This window comes from Neoarius graeffei, chromosome 20, assembly GCF_027579695.1.
Source record: "Neoarius graeffei isolate fNeoGra1 chromosome 20, fNeoGra1.pri, whole genome shotgun sequence".
Taxonomy (NCBI): Eukaryota; Metazoa; Chordata; class Actinopteri; order Siluriformes; family Ariidae; genus Neoarius; species Neoarius graeffei.
This window is the reverse complement of record NC_083588.1, coordinates 46,342,328-46,359,416: the sequence shown is the minus strand read 5'-3', so window position 1 is coordinate 46,359,416 and position 17,089 is coordinate 46,342,328. Positions and strand designations below refer to the sequence as shown.

At 43.4% G+C, this 17,089-nt stretch overlaps 1 protein-coding gene across 2 annotated transcripts in view; it reads left to right on the top strand.

Annotated features, from left to right (window-relative positions):
- Positions 1-17,089, top strand: part of sh2b1 (SH2B adaptor protein 1) — a 33,542-nt gene that overhangs the window by 7,546 nt on the left and 8,907 nt on the right. For both annotated transcript variants that reach the window (XM_060901820.1, XM_060901821.1), the window contains exons 3-9: positions 2,702-4,803; positions 5,016-5,117; positions 6,280-6,371; positions 12,442-12,527; positions 15,198-15,350; positions 15,520-15,731; positions 15,871-16,045. In XM_060901820.1, the coding sequence (XP_060757803.1) occupies positions 3,103-4,803; positions 5,016-5,117; positions 6,280-6,371; positions 12,442-12,527; positions 15,198-15,350; positions 15,520-15,731; positions 15,871-16,045 (2,521 nt within the window). In that variant the 5' untranslated portion in view covers positions 2,702-3,102. The remainder of the gene's footprint in view (positions 1-2,701; positions 4,804-5,015; positions 5,118-6,279; positions 6,372-12,441; positions 12,528-15,197; positions 15,351-15,519; positions 15,732-15,870; positions 16,046-17,089) is intronic.

Below are 17,089 nucleotides of genomic sequence, written 5' to 3'. Positions count from 1 at the left end.
CTAATGTTCTTGTGGTTGAATGAGCACAAATTTCCACAGCCACGCTCCAAAACCTAGTGGAATCCGTTCCAGAAGAGTTGGGGTTGTTCTAGCAGCAAAGGGGGAAGTACATCTGGAATGGGATGTCCTATACGCATTTATGAGTTTTACGGTCAGGTGTCCACAAGTATTTGGCCACGCAGTGTGCACCACTATTTGCTCTACTCATATTAAATACGGTCTCAACTTATGCATCACCTTTCCCTATATACAGTACTGTGTAACAAAAGTCTTGGGCACATGTAAAGAAATGCTGTAGATAAAAAAAAGGCTTAAAAATAATAAAATGGTGAAATATTTCAGAAAAATACTGTAAACAGCAGTAAGCCATAATAAAAAAAGTCAATATTTGGTGTGAGACGACCCTTTGCTTAAAAAAAAAAAAGGTCTGCAGTACAGTGAGTGCAGTTTGATAAGGAAATGAGCTGTAGGTTTTACTGAGCGTCTTACAGAACCAGCCATAGTTCGTCTGGACACTTTGACCGTCACACTCGCGTCTTCATTTTGCACCAAAGCCCAGCAGCCTTCATTATGTTTTCTTTTTTAATCTGAAAAGTGCTCTCTTATGTAATATGCTGCTCAGATACAAACTTTGTTTTTTTCTGTAACATTTAAAGGGGAACTGAAGGCAATTTATTTATCAAAATTCTATTTCTCATTTTATTAAATATGAGCCCCGTGGCCGGCGAGGGTCTTTCTGTGCGGAGTTTGCATGTTCTCCCCGTGTCCGCGTGGGTTTCCTCCGGGTGCTCCGGTTTCCCCCACAGTCCAAAGACATGCAGGTTAGGTTAACTGGTGACTCTAAATTGACCGTAGGTGTGAATGTGAGTGTGAATGGTTGTCTGTGTCTGTGTCAGCCCTGCGATGACCTGGCGACTTGTCCAGGGTGTACCCCGCCTTTCGCCCGTAGTCAGCTGGGATAGGCTCCAGCTTGCCTGCGACCCTGTAGAAGGATAAAGCGGCTAGAGATAATGAGATGAGATTTTATTAAATATAGGAATGCATTTTTGATCACTATTTTGTCACTGCTATTGCAAGTTATGAGTGTTTGAAGTATGCTCTGTAATATATCAGTCCATATGTCAAAGCAACGGCCGTAAACGAGATGCGTTGAGACCTGTGCGAGACATCGTAGGACGGAAGTAAAATGTACAGCGGAAATCAAAATGACTGACATCTGCCGACGTTGTCAAAAGACGCGCGCGCCCTCTTTCGAATGCTGATGTAATCAAGCCGGAAGTTGTGTTTGTTTTGATAGCAATCAGGAAAGTTTGAAAAAAGTAGGCAGTAATCAGGCTTTCGTCTAAACCGGGGAACAGGGGCGCTGCGCCCTCTTACTCTCGGCGTGCGCCCTCTTACCGAAATGCCGATTGAACCCCAAGTCACACTCAGGCCATGCACTTGTATGCTTCTGCACAACATGCAATCTCTCAAAACGATCGTTTCTCCGTGAAAACATCCCAGCAACACCACGTGACAATGTGTCTGATCATCAAATACGTTATAATTACTCCAAAAATATTCCAATCATAGTAGATACACCGCCAGACGGTGCAAAAACAATACGAATTGGCGTTTTCCAGACTGAGGCGCCATGTTTGTTTACTTGTCGCGGCTGCTCTTGCGAGATTTGACATGGGTTACATACAAGGTCAGCGAGAGCGAGACTGAATGACCTTTCACCCACCGGCGCGGGAGTTTTTGACAGAAGTAGTTTGCGAGTTGTTTTTGTTGACACTTGGGCATTTAAAGATGTCATCCCACGGCACGAAACGGAAGAAAGCCGAAGACTGTCCGGGGCAGAAGAAGATTATTTTTCTTTTTCAATGTTGACAATTTGTTACAGTTTCCCTGTCAGATAGCCTTAGAATGTCCCATTGTAGCCTCAATTTTTCAAAGGCTTCGCACGGCGGAGAGGGGGGGACAACCGGCACCATCCCCCCCCCCGGCTTTGCTCCCTCGCCATGGTGAGCACCCTCATACTAAATTTTTCTAGAAAACACCCTGGTAATCGTCATTTAAACTCGTTTTTGTGCAATATTTCATTTGGAAAACAGTTTTCAAAATGGCGGCACTGACACCTGGCTGACACTTCACGTTTCGAAGTCTCGTGAAGATCGCACGGATAAGCGACGCCTGCCGTGGACCAAACGAACTAAATTCAACATGGCTAAAAACCGAATAGGCCGATAAGTATAATATTTAATTGCAGTTAGCTGCCAATACGAGTCATGATGAAACCAAAAGCGTAATTGAATAACACGTTAATTAAGAAATAAAGCAAGTTTAAAAATGACTGACTTCAGTTCTGCTTTAATTCTGTGCTGGAAAGCAAACATTTGGAACTTTAAAATGAGCTGTTCATTTCTTGTATGTTGTCTCTGTACCTTGTTGACTCGTACACACTTTATTATTCGTAGGAGCATGTTACTGTAACACAAGAATTTCACGGTTTTTATATAATTTGCGTTTTGATTACATATGACGGCAAAGCTGATTTTTAATATAAGAAAATCTAATAAATGTTGCAAGACATTAGTCACTGACAAAAGCGATCATTAGTTACCCCGTAAAGTGGCTCTGCATTTCAGAATGTTTAATTTGCCTAGCTTTTGTGCATTTATGCCATTGATACTATTATACTTTTTTTTTTCTTTTGCAGGCCACGGATCCGCTCATCTGGTTTCTGGTAAAGCCCTGAAGAAAAACAAGACCTTATCAGCTCCGCTCCTCACTGAACACTAGCTCTTCATAATCCTTTTGGTGTATTCTAAAGTCGATCAGTATGCAGACTCTTCTATGTATTTAAGTCAGCGCTCACTGCTTTATTCAGAGTGTGCAATCGTTTCTAAAGCAGCCCAGTTGTTTCTTAAATGGGGGGAGACTGTCATAACTCCTTCGCCGGATCATTACGTTTCCTAATCCTGTGTACAGCTTTACCCCATGAGCAGAGCGTGCCTTCTCCTGACCCCATCGTTTTGTGACAGTCTCCTGATCCTCGATCAGAAGGCTTTAGTGATTAATCTGCAAATCACAGTGACTCAGTCTGTCATTTAGTCAGTTATGAACGGCTCCTTATTAACCCCGCCCAGCCCACGGGCTGCAGCAAACTCCTCCCCTCTTCCCCCATCTCCATCTCCCTCGCCTTCTCCTCCATCTCCGTCATTGTTGCCCCTTTCTATGCGTCCGCCACCTTTACCCCCTCCGGCTTCTGGTCAGCCGCTGTCTTCTCTGTCTGACACACCGACTCCCTCACCTTCTCCCTGCCTTAGCTGGACCGAGTTCTGTGAGCTTCACGCCCGAGTAGCCGCTGGCGATTTTGCCCGTCACTTCAGGGCCTTTCTCCTGGAGAATCCACATTATTCCCCTGATTCTGCTGCTGCTTTCTGCCGCCGCTTCACTGACCGATTTGTTCGACATTTTGAGAGCGAACTTGAGGGAAGCGGTGCAGTGAGGGAGGGTACAGGGATTTGGGTCACTCAGTCTGATGGCACGTCACTGGAGGAAGAAGCGACGTCTCCACCACTTGTGCCACCTGACGCTGCTTCGACCTACCTGCCCAAACATGGCAGGGCTCCACCCAAGCCACTTTCAGCCCGGCAGGGATTGGACACTCGAGGTGCGGATAGATTTCAGAATCCTACCGTTTTCCAGGACTCGTATGCGCATGCGCAAATTCTGCCACCTTCTTCTTCTTCGTCTTGTTCGTCTTCTATGGGCGGGAACAATGGTCGAAGGGAAGATAGGGCATTGACGGTTAAGAAGTATCCTGGCCACTTGCCTGGTAATGGAGACCTGGAAGAAGAGGAGGACAGCTGGGTGGGGCCAGTGACAGGAGAGGAGGCGGAGTCAGACGAGCTCGTAGGGAAGGACTGTGAGTCAGAGGGTGGTACTCTCACAGACAGACCTGATGGCAGCCTGACACCACTAAGCCCTGCTTCTGGAGGACCGCTAAACTCCGGCTCAAAGGGCAGCATCTCCGGTGCAGGTGGTCACTCCAAAAACAAGCTAAAGAAACGCTTCTCCCTGCGCAATGTCGGCCGCAGTGTGCGGGGCAGCGTGAGAGGTATCCTGCACTGGCGGAGCTCTTCTAGTGACTCGCCTCAAAACTGTGGCTCTGCTAATGCTACACCTCTGCCCTCTAGCTACAGCTACACTATGGGCCTGCAGGATGCCAAGAGGAGCGCTCAAGGTGCCCCAACTTCGCTTCCCGTCTCACTTTCTCTGCCCCTCTCACTCCCTCACTCATCCTCCTCCTCCCTGCCACCGTCGTCCTCCAGCAGCGCCACATCTCTCTCCCTGTCTGAAGCTCGTGATCGGAGGAGGAGTAACGGAGAAGGCGAGAAGGAGAAGTGGACCCACAGGCTAGAGAAGCTGCGCCTGTCCCGCTCTCCACCACCAACCCTACAAGCACCTGTGGGACCCACGTCAGCCTTGTTACCCTCTTCCCTACCTTCTAGGAAGACAGGCAGACTTGTACGAGAGGGAGGCGTGAACGTTTGCTCCTCTGCAGATGAATTTACTGGCTCTCATGGCTTTTCAGGCTTCTCTTTCGGGTTGCTCCATCATGGCATGGACAATACCAATGCCGTGTCTGGCTCCAGTGCAGACCAAGCAGGTGGAATGCCTCCTCCGGTCACAGGGGGGACAATAGCTGGACGGGGCACTCGCTGGCACAAGTGTCGACTGGTTCTGAAGGAGCGAGAAAAGGAAGGAGGCGAGCGAGGAGAGGAGTACTTCCTTGAGTTTTACATCCCTCCCAAGGTAAATGGAAAATCATATTTTTAGAGGTCAGTTTTATGCTCTGCATTGCATTTCACGGAATCTTGCAAACTAGAAGTAGTAAACTTTATATGATTCTGTTGTACTTTGGATTAAAATCAGTTGTTGGAAACTTATTTGTCTGGTGTTGCTGTGAATTCTGTAGACAGGATATGAAAGACCAGAAAAACAAATTTCTTTGCTGTCCTCTTCAGGCCTCCAAACCCAGACTGACTATCCCATGCTGCTGCATCTTAGACGTCAGGAGCACCACAGCTCTTGAAGTGCCAGACAAAGAAAACACTTTTCTACTGCAGGTTTGTCTTTACGGGTCTCAGTTTCTGCTTCCGTCACACTCTCACTCCAAGGTGCCTCGCGAATCAAATGTTACTTTTACCTACGCTTTGCTTTTGTTGTAGGGCTGTAACGATATGCGTATCGAAATCGAAATCGCGATACGCAGAGCCACGATCCATATCACGATACAAGAAGGCAGAATCGCGGTACACCCTTTCAAACTTCTCCTCAGCCCAAAAACAGAGGCACTTCCAAACTTCAATTTATGAATACTTTACTTTTTATTTAAATTACATTTTAAACTTACTTAAATTACTTTTATTTTTTTATATCTATTAGTAAGTCGTTTTTTCGCCGACCTGCGACAATCTTCTGCGAGTCACGCAACGTCCACACTTGCCACTGGCAGAGCATTCATTTCTTTTAAGCGGTCGCCATTCTGGTTGCGACGCGGGGAGCGAATCTGTAAACAAGCAGCTCATTGGCTGGCTAGGTGTGCCACAAGCCAATCACAATCACTTGACCGGAAAGGCATGCAGTGTTGCCAGATTGGGCAGGTTTAGGTGCTTTTTGGCTGGTTTTGAACATATTTTGGGGTGGAAAACGTTAGCAATATCTGGCAACACTGAAGGCATGTCTGCTTGGGCGGAAGCCTTCTGCGGCAGTTACATTTTGACACACGAGCAATGTTTCACCATAAAAATTCTGTAATTTCCATCCGTTTTCCGCGATCACAGAAAATCATTGGCCCTATGAGAGTGAGACAGTGAGCGAGCCACCCCCCAAAAAAAAATCTTAATGGATTTACACGATTTGGAAAAATGACTTTTTCAGAACCGAAAAAAACAGAGCTTCTGGCTCAACAGTATTATTTTGAGAAATAAAACAATCTTTGGATATACATTTGTTCATTTTTGCATACATATTACTCATTCTCTGCAGTGGTCTGAATTATTTGTTATTAAATAGTTAATGTAAGTAAGTAAATGTTAATAAGTCAAATTTACTACTTTAAAAAAACATTAAAAAAAAAAATCGTGGGCATATCGAATCGTGGGTCAAAAATTGCGATACGAATCGAATCGTGAGTTGGGTGTATCGTTACAGCCCTATTTTGTTGCAATTAATATCAGGCCTTCTTGTCCATCTCTTGTTTTCTGTCCCTCTGTGTTGTTCTCTTAGTTGGAAGGACAGGTTCAGTACGTCATTGAGACCAGAGATGCTGTTCAGATGAGAGCCTGGCTGAGTGACATCAGAAACAGCACCTGTATGAGGTAAGATATATATTATTTACCAGCTTAAAGGTCATGGACAATGGTTGGAGGTGAAATGTAGAATATCAACTTTATTGTCTAGAAGAACGACCCAAAAAGCGAATTCAATCTTCCTAGTATCTAATTTGCACCCTAAAATTGAATAAAACGGTTAAAATATACCGTTTTGCCCAATTTCCGAAGGTTTGCTTACATCTCACTTATGCGCACTTTCACCGCCAGGGGACCGTCATCGTGACATCATTTAAGCCAAACAGACTGGGAGCAGCTCTGTATTTACCTGCGAACCGAGCACACGTGTACGGACTTTGGTTGTGAGAGGTTGTGTAAAATGTCTGAAAGCGATAGTGATTTTGAAGTAGGAACTCTCCAAATTGAATATCGAGAGGTGAAACCATATATGTATGAACCTATGGCCGTTGCGAAGCAGTCGGTGAATGTGGCTCACTGGTTTGACCGTGCGGCCTCGGAATCGGACAGCGACTCGGCCGACTCTGATCGCGGTGACCCCGCACCTCAACAAGACTCGCGCCCAAACGATTTATCCTGGTAGTTATGATAAATTCCTACTTTCGTCGTAATGCTAAATAAGAGCCCTTTTGAAGAATAATTAAACGGCCCTCCCTAGTGGATATAGGGAACGATTACTGGACAGTGCGCCGGTAGGCCACATTAGCCTGCCATCCGCGGCATTATACTATTTATAGCCGACTCTGAGCGAGGAAATATCCCTTTGTCTCATTTCCACAATGATTGTACAGGATCCCTCAGGATTCTTGACTTGTCAATTGCAAGCAAAAGTAAAAATGTTTACCTCCAATCTTCTCCTTTTTGCTTGAGCGTTGCTGCTCTGTTTCTTCTTTGACTGATTTTGTTTCACGCACACAATCCACTCTCTCCACCTCTTCTCCTCTTTCGGAAAAAGCCAACCCTCTGGCTTCACGCGCACAATCCACTCTCTCCGCCTCTTCTCTTCTTTCGGAAAAAGCCAACCCTCTGGCTTCACACGCACAATCCACTCTCTCTGCCTCGTCTCCTCTTCCGGAAAAAACCAACCCTCTGGCTTCATGCACACAATCCACTCTCTCTGCCTCGTCTCCTCTTCCGGAAAAAACCAACCCTCTGGCTTCACGTGCACAATCCACACTCTCCGCCTCTTCCGGAAAAAACAACCCTCTCGCTCCGCCTCTTCTCCTCTTTTGAAAAAAGCCAACCCTCTCGCTCTGCCTCTTGTCCTTTTTCAGAAAAAGCCAACCCACTTGCTCCGCCTCTTCTCCTTTTTCAGAAAAAGCCAACCCTCTCACTCCGCCTCTTCTCCTTTTTCGGAAAAAGCCAACCCACTCGCTCCGCCTCTTCTCCTCTCTCAGAAAAAGGTAAAAACTTCTTCCTGAACCGGTCCCGTTGTTACAGTTCACTGCACAACAATGAGGCATGGGGTTTTTCTTTGGAAATTCCTGAACGCACATCTCCACTCAAGCCGAACGGCAATGTAAATAAACGGAAGTGGACTCAACTCAAGCGGTTTGTTTGGCTTGAATGATGTCACGGGGCGAGTGGTCACGAAAATAGCCGAACAGAAATTCGCTGCAATCCGCGCTAACTTATTTTAATTACTTATTAACAATACTTCTTGGGACCAGAAGAAAATTACAGAGGGTTTTTTAACATATAAAGTTTCAAATGTGCATAAAATTAAAACCGTTGCCTATGAGATTTAAGGTCGGTCCATATCGTGAAATACCATGACCTCTGCCTTGAAAATACTGACCTCGGTCCAGAGGCCTCAGTCAGTATTCAAGACCTCAGTCACAATATTTCACGATACGGACCAACCTTAAGCTGGTAAATAATATATTTATTTTTTTCTTTACCAAATTCTAACAGAAAATGAGAGCGCCTGAAAGGGAAACCATATTTAGAACAAACCTGCTACAAACTCGTCAAAAACACACCCTGGCTGCTTGTGGATGGTTTCCCTTTGCGAAAACCTCGACCAGCTGCCGTTTACGGGCCATAAGGACTTCTCTTGACTTGTTGAATTCAGGGTCTGTGAAGATATTTAGTTTCGAGCCGGACTGATTCAGATAGCGCTGGATACTTCTCTGGAAAGACGTGAGCGAGGACGGCTCGTACACATCGCCGTTTTTCTTTGTTGCGGACATGAAAAAGTTGCACAGCAACATGTTTAGTTCTTCACCGGGTATGTCTTCCACCTTTCGACCTTCATTTAGGTTTCGACAGAACTTCCCAAAGACATTGAGGTCGTAGGTCGTCTTTTTTGTTGTATTTTCTGCCTCTTTGCTTCTCAATAAACTGCTGGATTTGCTCGGCGTTAGCAACAGTTACAGGTTTTTAGCTTTCTCCTGAAACGTTTTCTTTTATTTCGTCTTCATCAGGGTAGTAAAACTCGCTTTCGCTGTGAACACTGTCGTTATCGCTATCCATGATATAAAATTAATGCTATTATACTGAGAAATGCGAAAATAAATGTTGACAAAAAATTGCTACCATGTTTGTTGTTGCGAACGAGCGAGTCGCCAAAGGTCCGTAACCGGGGTCCGGATCGTAGGAGTCCGGACCGCTCGCGAGCCAATCAGAGCGCACGATTTGATGGAAACCGGACCGCGAAAAAAATAAATTCAGTTTTGCTGTCAATGTTGTTATAACGTTCAAAAGACCGCTAAACTGGAACAGTTGATTTATTAGAGAGGTGAGTTTGCTTGTACCACATAGTCTGATAACTGCAAAAAAAAAAAAAATCGCATTTTGGCAATAATTTAACAAGTAATAAAGTAATCTGATAATGGAAAACACTGGCTTTACATGTCAGTCAGTAATTAAGTTTAAGTGGCAAAACGTAACTACATTTTAAGCTGGTAGCATTGTTAAACACAAGTAGCTTGTAAACCGTTCAATAATTTAATCAAACAATTTGCAAAATAGTGATAATACCGTTCATTTCTTAGCAGACCTGATATATTTTTTTGACTTGTCTTCAGCTGACCCCAGATTACTGACTGTTAACATCTCCTGAGTAGCTTTACTGGTTTTTATTTAGTGAAAAGTTAACTTAATGACGTCCTCCTCCTCCTCCTCCATGTGTTCTCTGTTCTAATCCGAAGATGGAGGCAGGTTTATTTCTTCTTGGGTTATGTTTGAGCACATATGAATGTTCAAAACAATGTGTTGTTTTTATCGTATATATGAGCTGAGTCCAGTGTGTGTGTGTGTGTGTGTGTGTATGTATATATATATATATATATATATATATATATATATATATATAAGATGTTACACAGTTGTGCGAAGATATGAAGTTTATCTTCAAGTAGTGAACATATTTTTCAACATGAGAAGATAAACTTCATTATCTTCAGGCTACTGTGTAATGTTCTTTATATTATATGGAGACATCTACAAAAAAAAATACACAATCAAAAGAATTTCAATTTTGAACCGGTTCGCCATTTTAACAACGTGCGTCAAATCAGCAGGAAAACACTGGGAGTGATGTCGTCGGAGCAAAATATCGCAAATTATTATACATTTTCCATTGAATAAAAACACCTTCTAGCAGGTTTCATTCATTTGGTTTGATAGCATGCAATATTGTTAGCATATCGCTTATCCTACGTGTGTTACGTCACTCTACCCGATGGAGAATGAGCGTTGAATATGGTTTACAATCTTGCATGATTGTCGAGACAACATAATGTCACATGTTGGAACTGATGCGAATATCCAGTGCAAAAGTTTTCTGCTGTGCATGCACAGAAACGTTTTTGTTTGCCAGGAAAGAGAAAAATGTGTTGAACACCCAAAAGTCGACCAAAACTTTGTTAGATATTCTTCACACATATTTACAAGAGAAAAACATACCAACGTCAAAAAACTGGAAAAGAGAGTATGTATGTACAACCCCGATTCCAAAAAAGTTGGGACAAAGTACAAATTGTAAATAAAAACGGAATGCAATAATTTACAAATTTCAAAAACTGATATTGTATTCACAATAGAACATAGACAACATATCAAATGTCGAAAGTGAGACATTTTGAAATTTCATGCCAAATATTGGCTCATTTGAAATTTCATGACAGCAACACATCTCAAAAAAGTTGGGACAGGGGCAATAAGAGGCTGGAAAAGTTAAAGGTACAAAAAAGGAACAGCTGGAGGACCAAATTGCAACTCATTAGGTCAATTGGCAATAGGTCATTAACATGACTGGGTATAAAAAGAGCATCTTGGAGTGGCAGCGGCTCTCAGAAGTAAAGATGGGAAGAGGATCACCAATCCCCCTAATTCTGCGCCGACAAATAGTGGAGCAATATCAGAAAGGAGTTCGACAGTGTAAAATTGCAAAGAGTTTGAACATATCATCATCTACGGTGCATAATATCATCAAAAGATTCAGAGAATCTGGAAGAATCTCTGTGCGTAAGGGTCAAGGCCGGAAAACCATACTGGGTGCCCGTGATCTTCGGGCCCTTAGACGGCACTGCATCACATACAGGCATGCTTCTGTATTGGAAATCACAAAATGGGCTCAGGAAGATTTCCAGAGAACATTATCTGTGAACACAATTCACCGTGCCATCCGCCGTTGCCAGCTAAAACCCTATAGTTCAAAGAAGAAGCCGTATCTAAACATGATCCAGAAGCGCAGACGTCTTCTCTGGGCCAAGGCTCATTTAAAATGGACTGTGGCAAAGTGGAAAACTGTTCTGTGGTCAGACGAATCAAAATTTGAAGTTCTTTATGGAAATCAGGGACGCCGTGTCATTCGGACTAAAGAGGAGAAGGACCACCCAAGTTGTTATCAGCGCTCAGTTCAGAAGCCTGCATCTCTGATGGTATGGGGTTGCATTAGTGCCTGTGGCATGGGCAGCTTACACATCTGGAAAGACACCATCAATGCTGAAAGGTATATCCAGGTTCTAGAGCAACATATGCTCCCATTCAGACGACGTCTCTTTCAGGGAAGACCTTGCATTTTCCAACATGACAATGCCAAACCACATACTGCATCAATTACAGCATCATGGCTGTGTAGAAGAAGGGTCCGGGTACTGAACTGGCCAGCCTGCAGTCCAGGTCTTTCACCCATAGAAAACATCTGGCACATCATAAAACGGAAGATACGACAAAAAAGACCTAAGACAGTTGAGCAACTAGAATCCTACATTAGACAAGAATGGGTTAACATTCCTATCCCTAAACTTGAGCAACTTGTCTCCTCAGTCCCCAGACGTTTACAGACTGCTGTAAAGAGAAAAGGGGATGTCTCACAGTGGTAAACATGGCCTTGTCCCAACTTTTTTGAGATGTTTTGTTGTCATGAAATTTAAAATCACCTAATTTTTCTCTTTAAATGATACATTTTCTCATATGTCATCTATGTTCTATTCTGAATAAAATATGGAATTTTGAAACTTCCACATCATTGCATTCCGTTTTTATTTACAATTTGTACTTTGTCCCAACTTTTTGGAATCGGGGTTGTATAATAATAATAATAATAATAATAATAATATTGGCTGGCTTTTTTTCATGGTATATCCGAGATATTCCATTCAGCTAGCATGATCTTGAACTTTGACTCGTTTAATATCATGCTAGCTGAATGGAATATATCTGATATACCACGAAAAAATAAGCCAGCCAATGTTATTTAAATATGTCACTCAGACCTGCAATGTATTTTGTATGAAAAAAATGCAAGTTTTTCAGTACGAGAAGATAAACTTCATATCTTCAAGCCACCATGTGATGTTCTTTTTATTATATAGACACATTCGCAAACAAAAGGTACCCAAATGTATCAAAACAATTCCTTGTTTTCCTCACAAGTGACATGTATAAAGATTTATGTCACGGTTTTTGTTCTCCACGTCCTGGATATGGAGAACAAAAACGCCTCTGGCGTATTTCCCAGTAAAACAGTCCTGTCTTTGTGATATAGTATTACATAGTTATAGTATGCTTATGCACGACTGGTCTTGTAACTGCCGAAATCTGATGATTAGTGCGCTTGTTGAAACGCTCACTTTTTGGCTGTTGACCTTAGTGAGCAAGAGGATATCGAGGGAGTGTGTGGTGGAGCACAAACGGACCTCAGTAGCACACCAGAGTTCAGCGATCGTCTGTCTCAAGGTTAGTATCTTGTCAGTAACTATTTGGTGTGAGTTGCAACTATAGTAGCTTCAGTTAAATTGTGGAGATATTACTGAAACTTACCATTTCACTGGTAGTAATTTAATAGTCTTATTTAATTTTTTTTAAAATATCTGATTTACCTTCAGAATTATGTGCATACAGTACCAGTCAAAAGTTTGGAAACGCCTCTAATTCAGTGGTTTTTCATTATTTTAAAATTTTCTGAATTTTGGATTAATACTAAAAGTCATCGACGTTATGAAGAAATATATATATGGAATTATTTGGTAAAAAAAAAAAGTGTTAATCAAACCAGAATATGTTTTATGTTTTAGATTCTTCAAAGTAGGCACCTTTTGCTTAGATGACAGCTTTACACATCTTGGCATTTTCTCAGTCAGCTTTACGAGGTAGTCACCTGGAATGGCTTTCAGTTTACAGCTGTGCCTTGTCAAGAGTTAATTTCTTGAATTTCTTGACCTCTTAATGTGTTTGAGACCATCAGTTGTGTTGTGAAGAGGTAGAGTTGGTGTACAGTGAATGGCCCTATTTGAGTACTGTTCTAATCCATATTATGCCAAGAACTACTCAACTAATGCTGTGTTCACACTTATACCGGTACGATAGTGGTATAACTGTATCGATACAAAGTATACCGGTACAGTTTAGTGCATCTGTCCACACTAGCGAGAAATGTTTGCGGTTTTCTTTCACGGTAGTTGAAATGCACGTGCGCGAAATGTTTCCGTGGTTACCGAGTAACTTCCTTCCGAGAATATGGCGGATGAAACAACGTGTGTGTGCTTTTTGTTGTCAATGTACAGTCTGTATTTCTGGTGGTCATTTATTCAGTCGAATCGTATAAAACGCGCGAGGCAGTTGAGAAAGAAGCAAACGAATCTCCGTTCTTCACTATTTTATTCAGCGAAGACATCGATTGAGGTGTGTGACTTTGCGCATGCGCATTATATTTGTATCGATACAGAGCCGCTTCATCTGTCCACACTACAGCGAAGCGCTACAGTACCGATACTGTACCGGTACGAAACCCATACATTTGTGGGTTTCGTACTGATACAGTTATACCGCTACAGTACCGGTATAGTTGCTAGTGCAGACAGGTGTTGCGGTACGAAAGTAGTTTCGTATCGGTAAAAAATCCCTAGTGTGGACAGGGTATAAGTAAAGAAAAACGACAGTCCATCATTACTTTAAGAAACGAAGGTCAGTCAGTCCGAAAAAGTTTGGGATGAGTTGGACCGCAGAGTGAAGGCAAAGCAGCCAACGAGTGCTCAGCACCTCCGGGAACTCCTTCAAGACTGTTGGAAAACCATTTCGAGTGATTACCTCATGAAGCTGATTGAGAGAATGTCAAGAGTGTGCAAAGCTGTAATCAAAGCAAAAGGTGCCTACTTTGAAGAATCTAAAATCTAAAACATATATTTTGGTTTGATTAACATTTTAAAGTTTACTAAATGATTCCTTACATGTTGCTGCATAGTCTGGATGACTTCAGTATTAATTTACAATGTAGGAAAAAAAATTAAAAAATGGAATTTGAAGGTAGAGCCCTGCACTCCCGCGGGAGTCCCGCGGGACCCGACGCAAAGCAGTGCGGCGCGGGACAAATTTTGAAAGCTCATTGCGGGCGGGAGGGGGAGTGCACAATGCGGGAGCGGGCGGGAGAGGTGATAAGCTGCAGTCCCGCTAACTAAAAACGTGTTTAAAATAAAATTTATAAATTTATGTCTATCATATATAATTTGTGCTGGATATTTTATTTGGCATTAATAAAAACATTTTAAGATGCCTAAATTTGCGGATGTGGTCTAATCTCGCGTACGTTTCCGATTCCTTTCCGCTCTTCCGTGTTTGAGATCTCCGATCATGGCAGAAGAGCAGAGCTCCTCTAGTGAAGCTCACAATGGGTATCTCTGTAAAGCCTCAGCTGCGCATGCCGCCTGGCAACGCGCACCCTCGCTACGTGCGCTAGGTGAAGGATCGGTCAGTGGAGAGCTCAGCTAAGCTCAGCATGTTTAATTCCCCAAGCCAATGACAAGAACTTTCGTGAGAAATAACGCGAACGTCTGCATCATGCGGGATTTGCGGGTGGGAGCGGGACAAAATATGGCAGGCGGGAGCGGGACTGAAAATCATAATTCTTGGCGGGAGCAGGACTGAAACTTCTGTCCCGCGCAGACCTCTATTTGAAGGTGTTTCCAAACTTTTGACTGGTACCGTAAGTTCACATGCAAAGACACATTCTGGCTCTGAAATTGTTTGAATTCACTGTGAGCGTACTACTGAAGTATAGAGCAGCCTTTCTCAACCGGGGTGCCGTCTGGCTTCGTTAGGGGTGCCGTCAAAAAATAATATATTCTAACATTAAAATGAATTAAAATTCCAAAAAACGATAGTCACACTAATGCAGATCATCGCCGCCTCATGCATCATCAAAATTTGTCTCACGGCCCCCTTTCCCATCTCACAACGTCACTGCCGGGGTCAGCGTGACTGCGTATATTTTATATGGGGGTGCCTTGAGAATTTACATACTTCTGAAGGGTGCCATGACTGAAAAAAGGTTGAGAAACGCTGGTATAAAGTATTAAAGGTTTTACTTTACATAAGGACAGTTAAATATCGTGTGTGTTTCTTAATTTGCAGTGTGTTACGGCGGGGTGGGTGGTTCTCCATTGCTGGAACCGCTTCCTCCTGAGTTGCCACCACGTGCCCCTCTAGATGAACCCGATGGTCGACTGCTTGGCGGAGGCGGAGCTAGTCTCGGCATGCCATTCCCAGAGACGCCCGATGCCACAGGTATCCCTTACAGACAATACCAAGTAAAGGGCTAACAAACAGCTGGTCAAACAGGAGTCCGCTGTGAAGTGTGTAACGTCAGATCCAAACAGCGTCTGCCATACTTCTTTTTTTTTTTTCTTCTTCTTCATATAACGGTGGTCCTCAGTGATCCATTGCTTTTCCTCAGGGTCCTTCCTGTTCTCCGAGGGCTCAGCAGCAGAGCCAGTGGAGCACCCATTAAGTGAGTGTCAGTGGTTCCACGGCACCTTGTCACGGCTTAAAGCAGCCCAGCTGGTGCTGGCAGGCGGCATGGCAAGTCATGGCGTCTTCCTTGTGCGCCAGAGCGAGACGCGGCGTGGGGAGTACGTCCTCACCTTCAACTTCCAGGGCAAAGCGAAGGTGTGTTCACGGTCCTTTCTGCTCACAACACCTGTTCTATGGTAAAAGTTTGAGTGAGAAGCACTCTGAAGATATTCTCTTCTCATCGTTTGGCTTTCCATTGCGATGTTAATATCTCTCTTTCCTGCTTCTCGTACAGCACCTGCGCCTTTCTCTGAACGAGGATGGCCAGTGTCGCGTGCAGCATCTCTGGTTCCAGTCTATCTTTGACATGCTGGAGCACTTCCGGGTGCATCCCATCCCCCTGGAGTCTGGAGGCGCCTCAGACGTCACCCTCATCAGCTTTGTGGGAGCCACGGCTGCCCGGCAACCAGGTATTGCCACTTAGGGCCAAAGCTCAAAACTGGGGAACTGGAATAAGGCTTGAGTGTGATGGCAGACTGGAGTAGCATTTGGATTTTGTTAAAAGGGTTTGGAAAACGTTCAGTGTATCCCAAAATTCCAGAATACATTTTTCATTGTGTGTGTGTGTGTATATATACAGTTAGGTCCATATATATTTGGACACTGACACAAATTGGTTTTTTTTACCTGTTTACTGAAACATATTCAAGTTATAATTATATAATGGACATGAACATAAAGTCCAGACTTTCAGCTTTCATTTGAGGGTCTCCACATTAAAATTGGATGAAGGGTTTAGGAGTTTCAGCTCCTTAACATGTGCCACCCTGTTTTTAAAGGGACCAAAAGTAATTGGACAATTGACTCAGAGGCTATTTCATGGGCAGGTGTGGGCAATTCCTTCGTTATGTCATTCTCAATTAAGCAGATAAAAGGCCTGGAGTTGATTTGAGGTGTGGTGCTTGCATTTGGAAGATTTTGCTGTGAAGAAAACATGCGGTCAAAGGAGCTCTCCATGCAGGTGAAACAAGCCATCCTTAAGCTGCAAAAACAGAAAAAAGCCATCTGAGAAATTGCTACAATATTAGGAGTGGCAAAATCTACAGTTTGGTACATCCTGAGAAAGAAAGAAAGCACTGGTGAACTCATCAATGCAAAAAGACCTGGACGCCCACAGAAGACAACAGTGGTGGATGATTGCAGAATAATTCCCATGGTGAAGAGAAACCCCTTCACAACAGCCAACCAAGTGAACAACACTCTCCAGGAGGTAGGCGCATCAATATCCAGATCTACCATAAAGAGAAGACTGCATGAAAGTAAATACAGAGGGTTCACTGCACGGTGCAAGCCACTCATAAGCCTCAAGAATAAAAAAGCTAGATTGGACTTTGCTAAAAAAACATCTAAAAAAGCCAGCACAGTTCTGGAAGAACATTCTTTGGACAGATGAAACCAAGATCAACCTCTACCAGAATGATGGAAAGAAAAAAATATGGTGAAGGCGTGGTACA